Genomic DNA, 18,515 nt, shown 5'->3' with positions numbered 1-18,515 from the left:
GTTCTAAGATGGCTGCCAGTAGCCACGAGGGCTACTTGCTTTCTTGTCCACATCTAATTCCTGCTCCTGTTTTATTAGTTGAGATTGGCTGAGTTTTGTCCATGTCTAGTAATAACTAGTAGCAAAGGGATGTTGGTCAGAGGGTATAAAGTCTCAGTTATGCAAGTGAATAAGTTCTGGAAATCAGCATGGTGATGATAGTTAACAGTACTTATATATTTGAAATTTGCTAAGAGGATAGATCTCAAATCTTCTCAACACACACACACATTGGTAACTATGCAGAGGTGATAGATACATTAATTAGTTTGATTGTGGTGATCATTTCACAATATATGTCAAATCATCAATTTGTATACCTTAAATGTATATATAAATACAATTTTTATATGTCAATGATATCTCAATAAAGCTGTTTTAAAAAAAAAAGCCTATTAGCAAGGAGGATGGGAGTACCAAGATTAGCTTAGACTTATCATCTAGGTTGCAATGGATGTAAGAGAATCAACCACAATGTCTGCTATAGGCTATCTCCGGGTTCAGAGGTACATTTTGAACAAGGCTATGCAAGCCAATCTCATCTCCTAGTTCTTCACTTCACAAGCCTCTCTAAGTTCTACACACTCCTGCGACTCCATTATAACTCATATCCCATGGCAGCTGGGGAGTTTATTAGGAAGGCCAATCAGAGACCCCTTTGCTCTCCTTAGTCTGGCCTTGGCAGCCTCATCTTACCTGCCTCTTGTGAACTCTCAATACCTCATGATATAGGATACTTGCCCAGAACCCCAAAACATTTCCAATAGATCTAGGCTTTCCTTCACACCTGGCACCATGAGTTCTATTCAAGCACCCCCCCTTGTCCAACATCAATATTTCAGGCAAAAACCCAAAATTACATAGATCTTACATGTCAACCAGAGTAAGTTAAAAGGAAAAAAACCTCAATTAGAGAGAATGCAAGTTATCACATTGTTTACTACATAAGGAAACGTAGGATAACTGAAGACTATGCTATAAGGACCAATACTGGAGAACAAAGGAGAGGCTATCTGACTCCACACTTGGACTGCTGGGGCAGGGGTCCAAATGGAACCAACTACCGCATACTAAAGTTATGTTATATGCATTTTCTAAGGTATTAGATAGTCTTTTTTTTTTTGTGAGGAGATCAGCCCTGTGCTAACATCTGCCAATCTGCCTCTTTTTTTTTCTGAGGAAGACTGGCCTTGAGCTAACATCCGTGCCCATCTTCCTCCACTTTATATGGGACGCCGCCACAGCATGGCTTGCCAAGCAGTGCGTCGGTGCGCACCCAGGATCCGAACCAGCAAACCCCGGGCTGCCGCAGTGGAGCGCGCGCACTTAACCGCTTGCGCCACCTGGCCGGCCCCTAGATAGTCTTTACTTCATAAATTATCCCCCTTTCTTCAATCTGTTTCTCTCTACTGGCCTCTTAGGGAGGAAAGCACCGGGTGAAAGATAGTGCATTAGAGTAAAATGACCTGGATTTGGGATACCTTGCAGGCTTCCTTTCCAACCTGGGCCTGGCAGAATGGCTCCTGCAAAGGGTGGCGACAAGAAGGGCCATTCTGCCATCAACGAGCAAGTGACGAGAGAATACACCATCAACATTCACAATCCATCCATGGAGTGGGCTTCAAGAAGTGTGCCTCTCTAGCACTCACAGAGATTCGGAAATTTGCCATGGAGATGGGAACTCTGGATATGTGCATTGACACCAGGCTCAACAAAGCTGCTTGGGCCAAAAGAATGAGGAACGTCTCATAGCACATCCATGTGCAAGAAAATGTACTGAGGATGAAGATTCACCAGACAAGTGTTGGTTATCTATGTACCTGTCACCACTTTAAAAAATCTACAGTGACTGTGGATGACAACTGACCACTGATTATCCAATAAAGTTATAAAACCACCAAATAAAAAAAATGACCTAGATTTGAATCTGCCAATGCCCAGATATGTGATCTTTAGAAAGTTACTCAATCTCTCTAGGCTCAGTTTCTTCATATGTAAATGGCGATAATAATGTCTACCCCATACAAGTATTATGAAGACTAAAAACATCAACACATGGAATGCTTAGTACAGTGCCTAACACATAATAGGCTATCAGTACATCTAATTATCATCCCTCCTGCTAAATATGCTCATCTTAAACATTTAAAAAATAATACTCCTTTTGCCTTATGTCCTTCAATAATACTTCATCTTTTTTCTTTCCTTCATAGTCAACTCCTTGTTCTCCTTTTCCTTACCTCCAGTGCACTCAAACTCACTGAAATATGGCTCTCCCTCCCACACTCAACTGATACTGCTCTCTCTAATGTCACCAACTACCTTCTTTGTTGCTATCAATCACTCTTTTTAGTTCTTATCTTACTTGTCCTCTCTATAACTTTTAGTAGATCTTTCCAGACTTTGAAACTCTTTTCTAGGTTTCTGCGGTTTACTCAATATGAGGACACTTGGCAGCAGGTAAAAGAAACCTCAATCCAAACTGGTTTACACAATAAGAAAATTTATCTCACAATAACAGTAAGCTCAGAGGGCTGGGTGGCTTCCAGAGCAGTTGATTCTATGGCTGAACATGACCAAGAACCTAGGTTCTTTTTGCTCTACCATGTACAGCATCTGCTTCATCCTAAGATTAGTTCCTTTCATGATCACAAAATGGCTGCCAGCAGTAAGTAGGGCAGGATGCTTCCTGGTTCTTAACCAAAGGAATGGAGGAACCTTTCCTTCCAATCATGAAATAAGATCCTTGATCTGATTGGGCCAATGTAGGTCACCCATCAACCTTTGGAACAATAAGTCACCAGAGAAATGCCATGTACTGATTGGCTGAGGGTGTCTTTCCTGAGTTCTATGGCTACGTGTGTGGGGAGTGAATATTTGTTCAGAATGAGGGCTCTCTTAGCAAAGAAGCAGAGAGGGATAAATGCTGAGTAGGCAACCAACAGTATCCACTATATTCGCTTTCCTGAATTTCCTCCTAGCTCTTCTGTCTCCTTCGTGCATTTTTCTTCCTTGGACTACCACTTAAATGTTCTTAAATGTATTATTTAAGATAATTCTATGTTCAGTCCTCTTCTATTCAGCCTATACTTTCTCTGTGGGCCACCATTGTCTTATCTTTGATTATCTCTAATCAAAGAGATATCTCTGTTATGTGTTATCTAATTGAGTCTAAACTGATAACTCCTACTTAAAGTGTATATCTCCAGTCAAACTCTCTCTTCATACCATGAAGCTCCATACCATGAGTTCCAAAAAAACTAACACCCACTACTTTCTGTGGTAGGCAGACTAATGCCCCCCCACTCCCAAAGATATCTACATCCTAATCCCCAGAAGTCATAAATATGTTAGGTTACATTGCAAAGGGCAATTAAGGTTGCAGATGGAATTAAGGTTGCTAATCAGCTGACTTTAAGATGGGGAAGATTATACTGGATTATCCAGATGGGCCCAAAGCAATTATAAGTGTCTTTAAAGTGGAAGAGGGAGGCAGGGTGTTGAGAGTTTAGCTAAACTATTCCATAATATTGCTGCCTCTGTGTCCGTTTTGTGTGGCTAAGTGACCTACAGGGGCCCTGAATTGACACTAGCTTCTCCCTCAAGTGTATGCCCTAGGTAACAGTTTGCGCATCAGAGATAATAGCCCACAGAGTCACAAGTAAGTTCCTGATATGACTCCCCTAAGGCCCCTGGTGATAAATAGTCTCTCCTGCTTCCCAGCTCCTTCCCTTTGTGTGCCCCTTACATAAGATCCCCATGGAACTTACCAAAACCCTGCTTTTCTTGGGTGTGAGTTGACTAATTCAGCCTCAGCCCAGGAACCCCAAAAGCACTCCACTCATGGACCCTAATAAAGACATGTATCCCAGGTTCTCCTGCTCACTTTCTGCCTGCACCTTGACCTCCCCATGTGGGCCCTCCAAGGCATGCAGTATACCTCCTCCAGGACCTGTGAATAATAAACTACTCTATTTCACTTTCCCTGGTGGTCTTTGTTGAACCATGGCTCACCATCTGACACCTGAAAGTTCTACTTAACAAATGCTAATTTAACAAAACTCACAAACGGGAGAACTTGAGAGATGGCAATGTGAGAAGGTCCCAGTCAGACATTGCTGGTTTTAAAGATGGAGGAATGGGGCCACAAGCCAAGGAATGCTGGCAGGCTCTAGAAGCTGGAAAAGGCAAGGAAACAGATTCTCTCCTAGAGCCTTCAGGAAGAATGCAGCCTTGCTGACACCTTGATTTTGGCCAAGTGAGACCCATTTTGGATTTCTGACCTCCAGAAGTGGAAGATAATAAATTTGTGTTGTTTCAAGCCACTAAGTTTGTTGTAACTTGTAACAGCAGTCATAGAAAACTAATATACTTCCCATACTCAACCTGTGTAAGTGAACTGCCATCTTCTCCAGCAAATCTGCTTTTCTTTGTGTTCCTTTTTTAGGGGAGAGTACCACCATAGACCCAGTTATCCAACTGGAAGTCATCCTTGACCTCTACCTCTCCCCAACATTTAATTCATCACTAATTCCTGTCAGTTCTTTCTACCTCTCAAATAACTCCTCCATTCCATTGCATCTCTCTGCTACTACCTCTTTTCAGGCTATAATTTTGAACTGCTAGAATTTCTATGTAACAGTTGTGGTGGATCAGAATTGGCCACCCCAAAATGTGTCTCTTTGGCATGAGGACTATTTTGGCTAGTTATTTAAAAAAAACAAAAACAAAAAATGCAGACATGGGAAAAGCTCTGAAAACCAAACAGAAGTTACCCTTTGTAAGAGACATTTATATTTGTAAGGGAAATCTCCATTTGTAAAGATATCTCCCTCTCTATACCAGGAAGAGGAGGATGACCTTATCTCTAGAAACTCTTACCAATGTGGAAGGCAAGGACTTAAATCTGCATAATAACCGTATCTTGTTTACTGTGCTTTTCTAGTAACCTTCCATAACTGACTCTCCCCACCCCCAACATCCTCTTTTGTCTTTAGCTGAAGATGATATTTAAGGTGACAGCTTTGGCCATTCTGGCAAGTTGCTCAGTTTTCCTGGGTTTCTCCCATGTATACATGTTATAAAGCTCTGTTTGATTTTCTCTTGTTATTTTACCTCATGTCAATTTTATTTGTAGCCCAGCCAGAAGGACCTAGAGGGTAGAGGAATTCTCTTCTTCCCCTACACAGTGGAGTTTTGTATTCCACTCTAGTCTGTTCTCTACACTTTCATATATATATATATTTTTAATTTGGGTCCATAGGAAGAAATACATTTCACATCAAGATCTAGGACACACACAAACTCTTGAACCAGAAATTTCACAAAACCATAATTCCCATACTCTTTTGCAATGTGTGCTATTTTCTATCCTACGTATTTAATTTTAAAAACCCCAGCTATTACTGACTCACTATAATGATTTCATTACTGACCAATGGATCATGACCTGTAGTTTGAGACAACATTTTTCTATCTGGCTACTAGAATGCTCTTTCTCAAATACAATCATTATTTTCCTTAAAATCCTTCAATGGCTTCCCACTACTCTAAGGATAAAGTTCAAACTTTAACGCAGCTTATAAGATCCTCCATTACCGAGCCCTTTTATCACCATAGCTTCATCTGTCTCATCTCTAACTGGTTCATTTTTGTTTTGAATCCAACCTTACCTACTTACTGTCTGGACTCCGAATGTATCTACTGATAGAACATTCTTCCCCACATCCTCTTTTTGTAGCTATTTCCTACTCATTCTACCTTCTCAACTTAGACTTCACTTCCCTCTGAATGCTTTCCCTGGATGCCTGGCCTGCCTAAGGTGCCCCTCCGGTGTGCTCCCTTAGCACCCTGGACTTCCTCAATGGTAGTGTTTATCACCCTGTATTTCAACTACAACAGTGCTGTTTAAGAGTAGGGATTGAGTTTTGTTCCCCATAGCATACCTAGTAGGCCTTCAGTAAATATTTATTTTTAATATTTATTGAATAAATGAAACTATTTCATTTCTTAATGAAATAGTTTCAAACTTAAATCCATTGAGTAGACATTCTCACACATCCCCGTGTTGTTGCATATTTGGGTTCTTTCACACAGTTGTAACCTGTTATAAAGTTTTGAAGAAGGCATAGGTCTGGAACTGAACTGTCTACCTAGATACAACTTGTTTGCCGATTCGTTAAACAGTTTCTAGAGTTTAGCTATGTGTGAAGCAGCATGGAACGCTGAGCTCAAGATTCACTAGATTTCTCATCCTGGGACATAACTTAGCATCTTTAAGTCTTAATTACCTCATCTGAATTCCAATACTCCAGTTAACTTCAACCTTTGGATATCCCTAAGCATCCCAAATTCCATTCGTGTAACTGACAGAGATAAGCATGCTCTTAGGACTATCGTGAGAAGCTAGAGGGTTAGGTTATATAAAAATACTTCACAGATTATCTTTTAGCTATTATTACTACACACAGACACACGTGCCTATGTTAGGTTATGCCAACACTCTAAGTTTCATTGATTAAGGAGTCCAAGTAGTATGAAGAATATGGATAGAAGGGTACTGATTATCCTGCATGAGCAAACCCTGCAAATTCTTAGATTTAGCTGTAACATGGCCTGTGATATCATGGCTTTTTATTTAGAAAGTTTCTTCCTCAGACCTTTCCTGTTCCTTTAAAAGAAAACTAAAATCTCATTAGTGTAACTTACTTAGTCTGCAATATCAGTTTTAGGGTATTTTATGCACTTCTTATGGTAGGGGGAGCTCCATAATCAGATAAGTGTCATCATATTGACATATGGTGGTTTTCCTGTGGTGCAGAGGAGTAATGAACCCTCAAATGAAAAGAACAAACCATTCCCGAGGTCTGTGTCAGTCGGCCCTCCAGTGCTACCTGATTATTTATGTAACTAGAAGATTATACATACCCATCTTCATTTCTTTCAGTCATTCCCATGAAATGGTGCAGAATTTTTTCCTCTGAGTGTTAGCAGGCTACAAAATGCCCACAGAATAAACTATGTTGCAAGCATTTTGGATATGACATGATATTGTGCTAATATAAGAATAAAAATTCAAAATGCCTACCCCCAAGTCAGACTGGCACACTCAAAAACAAATTACTTAGGAATATTTTTCTCATTTTTACCTCAGTTACCTTACAACCTAATTTGAAGGTGGCAGAAATTCATCAGGGAATACAGAATCAGCAAAATAATGTAGATTCATACATAAAAAGTGTAATAAAGTCTTACAAATGTTTCATGAAAGACTATAAACATTTTCACTAACTTTCACTTCATTCACTCATTCACTGGTATATATATCCCGTTATTTGCCAGGCACTTATCCAGTTGCTAGGGACATAATGCTGAAAAAGATCAAGTCCTACTTCATGGAGGTTACATTTTCTGACAGAAAGGGAAAAGATGACAAGAACGAATATTAAATAAGAATTTCAGGTACTGATACATGCCATAAAGAACATAAAACCAAGGAGGTTAAAGTGCCTGAAGTGGTGGTCAAGGGACGGGCTAAGAGTATGGATTCTGCAGCCATAACGTCCACATACAAATCCAGGCTCTACCACTCAACAGGTGTATGATGCTGCGCAAACTACTCACCTTCTCTGTACCTCAGTTTTCTCATCTGTCAAATGCGGATAATACTAGTACTTACCTAATGGGTCTGCTGGGTTAAGTAAATTGATGTATGTAGAACAGTACCTGGCACATAGTTAGTGCTATGTAAGTGTTTTCTATTGACTATTTTCCTCTGAGTAACTCACATTAAAGTAAAACCTAAATATTATGAAGGAACTCAAACTAACTTGGATAAATTAAAAGAACTCTGTACCAAATAAAGAACAATTAGAGCAAAATGCAGCTCTCTTCTTTATATTTCCATGATATACAGAAATGAAAATACACGAAGAGTAAACCATAGCGGCAGCGTTCATCACCCATCTTCACATTTGTCGGAGCTTTCTTCACTTAGACCCTCACTGCTCTCCCCTTCACTTGCACCGCTACTGTCGTCTTCACTATCTTCATCATCTTCCTCAAGATTTTGAGCTTTCTCTGCCACAGAAAGGAAGAGAATTGCTTAAAATGTTTCTTAATATTTCCTCTCTTTGAAAAATCATAATTCTCCTTGCTTCTCCATCCACCAAGAAATACCCATTTTTGGAATGTGAGAACTGAGCTGAACTTTGCTAACTGTAGGTAGGGTCAAAGTAGTAATACAAAGAAGAATACATTCTTACTGGCACAAAGATGTTTGTGGATTTAAAGTAAATTTAAAACATAAGTCTATAACCATTGTCAATGTAATTCTTACTTAAATACAATAACAGTGAGTGAGATTTAGGGTAATTTAGAGGGTACTGGCTTTCCTTGGAATTGTGGGATAATCCCTTTAATACATGGGGCAATTAGCAGGCTATATTCCCTCAAAAACTCTGTCGGTGCCTGATGCCTGGTGCCCAGGGAGCCTGCTCTGCTCGGGCAGTTCCACCCCACAGAGAAAAGGGAGTCATTTTGACCATCCAGAGGACAAGCTGGTTTCATTAAACCATCTAAGACAACCATTTGGCCTTTTTTTTTTTTTTTTTAAATTATTCTATTGAGGTCACGTTGGCTTAGAACATTGTGTAAACTTCAGGTTTACCTTATTATATTTCAGTTTCTGTATGGACTGCATCGTGTTCACCACCGATAGTCTAGTTTTTATCTGTCACCATACGTATATGCCCCTTTACCCCTTTTGCCCTCCCCCAACCCCCTTCCCCTATAGTAACCATCAATCTGTTCTCCCCATCTATGTGTTTGTTTATGCCTTTGCTCAACCACTTTCTGAGGATGTACTTTGCCAATCTCCTGGGATACCGAGTTTTTAAATAGTGACTGCTCACAGTTCTATGAGAAAAAAACGAATTTCAATTTTTTAATTTACCCATCAGCAACATTTCTTCAATAAGTGAGAAAAACTCCTTGGCCTCAGGATTTTCTGGTTCATAGATTAGAACTGAAAATGGACAACAGGATGTGTGTTATTAATGTTCAAAGTGTTTTAGCAAACAGGCTCCTCAGAATGAGTCTGAAACTGTCAATCAGAGTAAGCGAAAATGCAGAAAGCGATAAACACCAACAATTATACCACGGGTATATCTAAGTACAAATAAAGAAAACGCTCTCCCTATCTTAGTTGCTTTGTAAGAGATATAATCCTTATTATATTTTCTAATTCCTGTCCAAAGAATGCAGTCTCCATCACTATGAGGCTTCCCTCATAGGCCTGTAGTCAAAGTGTCTCTTGACCATAATTATTCTCCAAACAAGGTACAAATCTTGAAAATATGGACACTTCCTAATGAGAAGACTGTGTGCCTAGAGGTCTGTTAATCTCCCATTTCACCTCACCCACTCAATGTCTACACATCCTTTACTAAAGGTTTAATCCAAACACAAAGGAACAGAGTGGTTTTTGTTTCTTCATTTTCTTTTCAAGCAAGCTCTTCTATGGTAAAGAAGTCATTTTTAAAAACTCAACTTTGAAATAGGGAAAACTGATGTTTCTTCTTTCTTTTCATCCTGAAAACTTTTACCCTAGTTCACACCCCAGTCATCACCTACTTAACAGCATTCTCCCCTCTTCATCAGATCCATTGTTTTTAGCACTATTTATTCCTTTTTGCTGATCCTTCATGTGAATGTGTCATCTTTCCTTTGGACCATACCAGTAGGTTTTTTTTAAGGCTTGTTGGTAGGTTACCAACATCCTAGAGGCTAGAATGATTTATACCTTTTGTTTCAGGGTTTTTTGTTTTTCGATGAGGAAGATTGGGTCTGATGCCAATCCTGTTGCCAATCCTCCTCTTCTTTGCTGAGGAAGATTAGCCCTGAGCTAACATCTGGGACTGTCTTCCTCTATTTTTTGAATGTGGGACACCGCCACACATGGCTTCGTCTGTGCCTGGAATTGGAACCTCTGAACCCTGGGCTGCCGAAGCAGAGTATGCAAACTTAACCACTACACCACCAGGCTGGCCCCTCAGAGTTTTTTATACTATTTTTTTTCAGATCTCACTCTACAGATTTCTCTCTACCTTTTTCCCACCTGCCTTGAGGAGTAGTCATTCATAATCCTGCATCATCCATTTAATATTGTGACACCTGTGCAATATCTTGATGGCCCCTAGGGGGCACTGAAACATCAAGTGTGCTATTCACCTGGCTAAGCATAAGAGAGAGAATTGTGGATGGTTCAACTAGGTCCTATTGGCTCATAGGACCTCACCCCATGTGGCTTTCATCTTGACACACCAAACCAGTGTCTTTATTTCCTAATCTACTAATATAACAATTTACCATCAATCTGGGTTAGCATGATTGTACACCTGCCTCAAAAGCTGCTTTCAAGACCTTATAGGTATTTATACATCTCTTAAGGTTTCTAACAAAAATAACTCTTTATACATTTTAACTTGGGCTAAAATATGCTTATCATTAGCAGTCTAAATCTTTCTCTGCTAAGCCTCAGAGCAGGGTTTTTCCAACTTGCTCCTTGAGATACTAGTTTCTTAAAATGTTAATACATATTTGGGAAACTGGGTTAAATGAAGTTAATCAGGTAAAGCTTCCAGTAAGGAAGAATTGCAGGATTTTACAGAACTATTAATATGCTCATAATTATTATGAATCTTACAGAGAAGAGAATGTGGTTTTTATTATTCCCATGGAACCTTTTTTGGTGGAACACTTATTAAGAAATCTTGAACTAATATTCCTTGGACCATAGTTTAGAAAATTTCATGGTGGAATTAGGAGTATCTCAAGGGACTGGAGTATGGGATCAGCTACTCTCATGGTTTAACAAAAAATGGATGGCAACTGTCAATTTTCAGAGTGGGGGTATGGCATCTGTTTTGAAACTTAGCCCAGCAATATCCATTCTAGGTGATGAATCAAAAATCCTTCTTACTCTTTGACAGGCTAGTAGAGTTTGTAAAAAGGTAAGAGAAGCTTCTAGCACATGCAGTTGGTGTCCTGGGGGTTGTTTCCCAACCTGGGCCCATAAGCAGAGCCCAGTGTGGGCCCTGACAAAAGCCTGTCAGATGTGAATGCTAGTTCTGACACTCTCTAGCTGGGTCATCTGGGGAAAGTATTTACTATCTCTTACCTCAGTCCCCTTATCTGTAATAATACTATTGATCACACCGGGGTGTTTTGATGAATCAATGTGATAATGTAGATAAAGTATTTAGTCTAGTCCTTGGTACACAGTAAGTGCTGAATAAATGTTCATTATTATCTGTTTTCCTGGAATGGTTCTGGGCTCAGAGAAGGGCTTGGTTCCATCCTAAGCATTCAGCGGATGTTTTCTTCTGGCTGAAGGGCTGGGGTAGGGAGCAGGGGGGTTCTGCTGCCCGTGGGGCTCTAAGTCTCTCAGACTGGGGGCTATTCTACAGCAGACAGAACGCTGGTCTTGTTCACTGTTGCATCTCTATGAGAATGCCTGGCACTAGAGCTGAAGCCCTCAAAACATGAAAAAACAGAATAAACAAATACAGACAATTGAGTAGGAAGCAGTCCCTTATGCCTAGATAAAATTATACTCTAGGCTAATAGTAAAGGGTGATTTATTTTACTCAAAAAGAAACAGAAAACTTTATAGGAACTAACTTTTCTGAAGATATGTCTGTATTTGTGGTAGACCTATAATAAAGAGAACCATTTTGATTTTCAGGCCATTATTCTTAAACATTTATGATTATTATAATCGATGAAATATGTCTTCCAGGCCTAAATGATTTTTTGTGTAGAATCTTGGGCTGCCTGTGAGCAGAAGTGTGGAGCCCTGAGAAGACTGAGCTGCAGGTTCTCTTCTTATATGTGAAGAGACCAAGAAATAGGACAACTGATTGGCACAAAATCTCACCGTCAATCGGGAGATGAACTAAGAAAAGTACTTGGGACTCTTGACTTTCAGTTCCACTTAAAAACCACTTTTCCAGGCTGCCTCCAATGCCTGGTGGGAAATGGCATGGAGCACAGATATCAGTTCTACATGAGACAGCAGGAAAATGGCTGAGGAAATATTAGGACCATATAAAAACTGTGTGTAGAAGACAGATAAAATTCAAGCCTTCACCAACAGATAAAATTTCTTGGGGGAACCCAACACAAATTTTTTAACAGGCAGGACAAAGAGAAAAGAACCCATGGGCACCCGGGACGCCAAGTGGGAAACAAGTGACTGCAGCCAAATAAAGTTATAAGTGACTACACCAGAACAGGACAGCAAGAAAACACACCAGGAAGCAGAAGCTTTATTCAAGAAAATGAATTTGCAAAACATTTCCGAAGAGACAAAGATGCATTATTTCATATAAATTAATTGCCTTAGATACAAATAAAGAAAATATTTTAATCAGCCATACGAGCCATTTCAAGCCTGATTAATCCACAAAAGTATTTCTTTTCCAAGTCTCTGCCTGCTTGGCTAGAAATATAAGCTTATAAATCAAATGAGGAAATGGAAATCATAGTCTTTCAAGCCACATCTGGGATCGAGTCCTAACTCTATCACTTAGTAGCTGTGTGACTTGGTGTGAATTAGTTTTCCTTGCTAAGCCTCAATTTCCTCATCTGGAAAGTGGGGTTAATAATACCTGCCTCACAGAGTAGATTTAAGAATTAAACAGTGTAAATTAAACAAAAAATACTCCCATAGTAGGTGCTCAATAAATACATAAATGTGTAAACATATAATCTACATTTACATATATAAATTTATAAATATAGAGAGAAAGGAGGAGTGCTCTGTAGAAAAGCTAGAAGATGGAAAAAAGAGACAAAAGAATATCTATACTGTAAGAATTTACACATAATATTTTGGGGTCCATGCTAGATTAAAAAAATTCATTTTGTCTGTTGCTGTGAATACAGAGAGGAACTGTGGGCAGCCCTCAGCCAAGTGTTCCTATTGGCATCAAAGAACCAGCACTTTCTTCTCCCTGAGACAGAGTCTGTCTCCAACTCTCCATTCTTCCTTGAACTTGCTTGGCATTGCTAAACCCGAGCCTCCCTAATTTCACATCGTTGGCTGGGAATCGGCCTCAAGGGCGCCAATCTTATTTTGCACGCCCCCAGTCAGCTCCTTCTTCCTTGTGGGAGCAACGCTCTTCTTCAACTGGCTCCCTGGAACATGGTGCCTGTCTTAGGGCCCTCCACAGCTCTTTTTCTTATAGCCTAATTCTTGGTTTTAGAGGCATCACTAATTGACACTGACAGAAAGTAGTGGAACAGTGTTACTGGATGAGCCAGTATGTGTGAAAACCAAACCAAACCATGTCTAATGTCAACCCCAAGAGGGTTTAGAGCTCAGATTCTTGCTTTCTCTCCAGCTCCCAGCAGAATGTCTGGTACACAGTTGGTGCTCAATATATATTTGTTGGAAGGAAGGAAGGGAGTGAGTTTTTAAAAGGATATAACCCCATTAAGATAGATCAGTTTGAACTTTTTCATCCCCATTGACCTGGCACGTAATGTGTGTTTACTGGTTTGAGTTAGGTCAATAAGCATTTTATTGCACACCTGCTGTTTACATAGCATACTGCAGGGCTAACAGCCAAAACTGACTAACAGATGTGGTGGTATTAGTGCATATATTGTGTAGGCTTCAGCCAGAGGCTTTCTAAAATGATTGATGAATGGGGAAATACAATACATAAATTTTCCCACAATTAGGCTCCACAAGAAACACAGAGAACTGGGAGCCAGAGCTACAGAATCACTCACTTCTACCCTAGCCTCACAGAGAAGAAAGGTGTTGTGGGAGAAGGAGGCTGGGGTTCCAGCTCTGGCTGTGTCACTATCTCCCTGGGTGGGGCTGAGCAAGCTGCTTAACCTCTCTCTGCTTCAGTTTCATTATTCACAAAAATAGAGACTTGGACGTGGTTTTCTCTAAGGATTCCTTCTGATTGGAAATTCTATGTTTGTGGGCCACCGAAAATAGTTTTGATCAAAATATTTTATTCGATGGCTCTAAAGGTCAAAAGCTTGAAAGGATTAAACAAGGCAAATTATTTACCTTGGATAGAAAATCGGTAGTGTTAAAGTATTCAAGAGACCCATTTTAAAAATTAGCCAATGATTTAAGAAGTACTGTATCCACAGTAGAGACTCTGTGTGAGGCAAGCAGCAGACCCTCACAATCCCTATAGCATGCTTTCACTTCAAGGACTTTTAACTTAAGTCTAACACTAGTTAATATTTTGAGTCCTTTTATCAACATGAATTGTAGAGTTGCCATTTTCTCTTTTAAAATAACTATGAGTAATGTATTAGAGAAAAAGATGGGCAAAATAGTTGAAAAGACTGTGGATTTCAACAGAGAGCTGGCATCTTTCAAAATCATTAAATGGACTTTCTAAAATTGGAAAATACAATCTTTGAAATTAATAACTCACTGGATAGTTTTAATAGCAAATTGTACACAACAGAAGATAAGTTAACTTAAAAACAGGTTGATAGAATATATCTAAATGGAAGCAGAGAAATAAAAAGAAATGGAAACAACACAGCTGAGTATAAGATACATGTGGGATACCATGAAAACAAGTCTAAGTTATGTCAAATTGGAGACCCAAGAAGAGAAGAGAGAGAGAGAATAGGGCAGAAGTGATATTTGAAAAGGTAATGGCTAAGAAATTTTCAAAGTTGATGAAAACATCAACCCACAGATTTAAGAAACTTAGCAAACCTCCCAAAGTTCCCTTTGTGTAAATATAAAGAAAATCACAACTATTTTGAACAAGTTAAACCACTAATAACCAAAGATAAAAAGAAAAGTAAGGTAGATCATACTATTCCTCTACTCAAAAGTGTCCAATGGTTTCCCACCTCACTCAGACAAAAAGCCAAGGTCCTTAAAGTGTGAAAAGATGCCCTGTGATTTGCACAACCCCCAGCCCATAACCTCTCTGACCTCATCAACATACTTCCCCTTGCTTATTTGGCTCCGGTGACACTGTTCTCCGTGCCGTTCCTCATCAGGCCCATTCACATCTCAGCACAGTGAGTCCTGCCTAGAACACACTTCCTCCACATATCCACATGACTAATTTCCTCAGCTTCTTCCAGTCTTTGCTCAAGTCTGTCAGTGAGGCCTTCCTGGACCATCTGATCGAAAACTACTTTGTTTCCTCCCAGTACTTTCTATTCCTTCCTCCCTCCTTTATTTTCCTCCATAGCACTTATTTATGACACAATAGTTACATATGAGTTTATTATCTGATACTAGATATAAAATATGGGATTGTTATCTGTCTTGTTGACTGCTGTATTTCCAATGCCTAGAACAGTACCTGGCACATATAGGCACTTAAATATTCGTAGAATAATTGCATATTAAGTAAGGTTTGCTGCATCACCTGACACTTCTTTGAAACTAAAGGCATAAAGTTACTAACCCATTACTATGAAGGTAAGGATTTTGACTTATTTTTCAGTGGTGGTAATTAGTCTCTGTTAGTTTATCCCACTCAAAGTCATTCTAGAATTCTAAATTAGTCCTTATACCAATCAACCTAATTTACTATCAATGAATCATTGAGACACTCATCAGGGAATTCACTAGACTTATGATAATCAAACCATCTTACATATTATGGAATGTATTTAGAAACAAAGAGAAGATTGGAAAACAGAAAAGTAGTTTGTACTTACTCATCTGACATAATTTTTTTGCCAAATGATAGTCTTGGTTCATTTCTGCTCTCAGGAACTGGAAAACATGAAGAAATTCTTAAGATAAGTAGTTTCAGAGAGAATTTAAATGTCAAGTATAAACTCCCTAGAAAATATTTCATTCATGATTAACTATTTTGCTTTTAACATTTACACGTTTTTCCAAGAGTGAGTCTGTAATCAATCAATTAGGAATATTTAAGGATTTCTCATGGCAAGGCAACAAAGAATATGTATGACACCTCTACTTTGCTGCAGCCACACTATATATCTACTACTGAACAATTTGAGAATATGCAGGTTGATTCAACTGGCAGAGATAGTGAAGATATTAATCACTTTAATATCCCTTTGGTTCAGATACAGCTTTTATTTGTGAACTCAGTCCATAATTACAAGACAATACTTAGTAAAAAAAATGTAGATTTACAATTATGTATATTCAGTATTTTCCAGTATTGCTCTTCTACCATCCAGTTTTGCTTTTACTATTTTTATTATATACATATATATATTTTTTTTGGTGAGGAAGATTGGCCCTGAGCTAACATCTATTGCCAATCCTCCTCTTTTTGCTTGAGGAAGATTGTCCCTGAGCTAACATCTGTGCCAATCTTCCTCTATTATTTTGTATGTGGGACGCCACCACAGCATGGCTTGATGAGTGGTATGTGGGTCCGCACCCAGGATCTGAACCCATGAACCCCGGGCCGCTGAAACAGAGTGTGCGAACCTAACCACTATACCACTGGCCCAGTTTCTTATTATATTTTTCTTATTACAAAGTAATACATATTTTTGTATGTAGGAAATTTAAAAGCTAAATAAACACATTCTGTCCCCAATTAAAAACCATCTATATTTCTACTACCCAGAGATGTTTATTTTTAACATCTTCATGTATATTTAGTATTTTTTTTTCCATAAATGAACATGTTTACAAAAACTAGGATTATTCAATAAACTAACACACGGACAGAGAGAACTATTTGGTGGTTACCAGGGGCAAGGGGGTTCGGGGGGTGGGCACAAGGGGTGAAGAGAGACATTTATATGGTGACTGACAAACAATAATGTACAACTAAAATTTCACAATATTATAAACTATTAAGACATCAATTAAAAAAACAGGATTATTCAGTAACTTTTTAAAAAAAAACACATATCATGACATTTTCTCCCCATGGAATTAAATTTTCCTATATATTTTTTACTTAGGCTATAATTTACTAAACTAACCTTCTATTACTAGTTATTTAGACTATTTCCATTAAAAAATAACCCTACACTTGGATGATTGTTCTTGCTTGTGTGGGACATATTCTGAGCCATATGCAGGTACACTAGGTTTACTCTGCAAGAGATAGGGACATCAGGTGATACAGAGACACTTTTCACACATTTCCAGATATTTGATAAATACTCAGGGGCCATTTTAAGAAGCAATTCTCTACCAGTTTTCTCAGTTTCTCCCATGAGTATTAGATTACTTATATTCTTCTAATGTAAACAGAACTCTTCTAGAGATTTTTCTATAAATCATTAATTTCATCACAATTCTCATTTATTCACATACTAACAAATGCTATGTTCACTCATGAAATAGAATTCTCTTACATTTTTAAAATCTATTCTTTTCTAAGGTTAAGACATGCTCATTTTCATTCCTATTTGTGGTTTTCTTCCATTTCAATTTTGACATCTAGTGGTTCATCTATGTCATTCTTTTTTCAGATATCCAGCTCTTGAATTGATATATTAATTTGGTTTTTAGTTTGAATTATTAATTTCTTTCTTTTTCTTATTTTCCTTCGGTTTATTCTGTTCTTTTTCTAGTTTCTGGCATTAATATTTAGTTCATTTATTGTCATTCTTCCTTGAATCATCTTCATCATCGTCCTCAAAGCATTTGAAACTTTATGCTCTTTTCAAAAGTCTTAATATTTAGTGTTGTGGTTATCACTATTTTTTAAATAGTTTATGAGTTTAGTTATGATTTTTATTTTTAATTCAAGTGTCACTTAGAAGAATATCTTTTAGTTTTAAGTAGTTTTAATTTGTTATTGTATTATTTTTGTTATTAATGCCTAGTTTAATTGATCTCGGTCAGAAAATGTGACCAGTATAATATGCAGTTGTCGTTTACATTTTAAAAATCTTTATGGAAAATTTAAATGTACACAGATGTAGAGAAAATAGTAAAAGAAATACATGTCCCCAATTCTGACCTTCAAAAATTAACATTTTGCCAATCTAGCTTTATCAGTATCACCACACACTCTTTTCCTGCCTCTGCCTAGATTATTTTAAAGCAGTTTACAGATATCATCTCATTTCACTTTAAATTAACAACTCAATCACATTATCGCTATCACACCTAAAAAAACTAACAAGAATTTCTTAATGTCAACTAATATCTAGTCTACTTAATAAAACATTATATTAATACTAGCCTCAGAAAATGATAAGGAGCATGGAATCAATTTCAAAGGCTCCTTTGCATTGACCTATTTTTTGTTGTTGTGGTTGTTAACATAAAACATATTTTCTTTTAATAGTTCAAAAGGCAGTGAAATTAAGATATTCATGCAATGAATATCTGGCTAAAGACTTTCATGAAAATTACTTAAGACTTCAAAATTAAGCTGAAGACAGGTTTTAAAAAATTGGTCTTATATTAAATTATTTGTGACATTCAAAATAAAAAGATGCTTAACAACTAAACT

The 18,515-nt window shown here is 38.1% G+C and overlaps 1 protein-coding gene and 1 pseudogene across 4 annotated transcripts in view; one reads left to right on the top strand and one right to left on the bottom strand.

The window, feature by feature from the left end:
• The first annotated feature begins 1,500 nt into the window (after positions 1-1,500).
• On the top strand, positions 1,501-1,888 carry LOC131410516 (large ribosomal subunit protein eL31-like; annotated as a pseudogene).
• A 4,877-nt stretch (positions 1,889-6,765) lies between these two features.
• ERICH2 (glutamate rich 2) overlaps positions 6,766-18,515 on the bottom strand; it is a 31,501-nt gene continuing 19,751 nt past the window's right edge. For 2 of the 4 annotated variants that reach the window (XM_058549224.1, XM_058549225.1), the window contains 3 exons: positions 15,769-15,826; positions 8,993-9,064; positions 6,767-8,118 (listed from right to left, as the gene is read on the bottom strand). In XM_058549224.1, the coding sequence (XP_058405207.1) occupies positions 7,997-8,118; positions 8,993-9,064; positions 15,769-15,826 (252 nt within the window). In that variant the 3' untranslated portion in view covers positions 6,767-7,996. Of the gene's footprint in view, positions 8,119-8,992; positions 9,065-15,768; positions 15,827-18,515 lie in introns of all 4 variants that reach the window. The other 2 variants (XM_058549227.1, XM_058549226.1) reach the window with 2 other exon arrangements.

The sequence above is a fragment of the Diceros bicornis genome, chromosome 10, assembly GCF_020826845.1.
Source record: "Diceros bicornis minor isolate mBicDic1 chromosome 10, mDicBic1.mat.cur, whole genome shotgun sequence".
NCBI lineage: Eukaryota > Metazoa > Chordata > Mammalia > Perissodactyla > Rhinocerotidae > Diceros > Diceros bicornis.
Note: the sequence above shows the minus strand (reverse complement) of the source record. Positions and strands in the feature narration are given on the sequence as shown.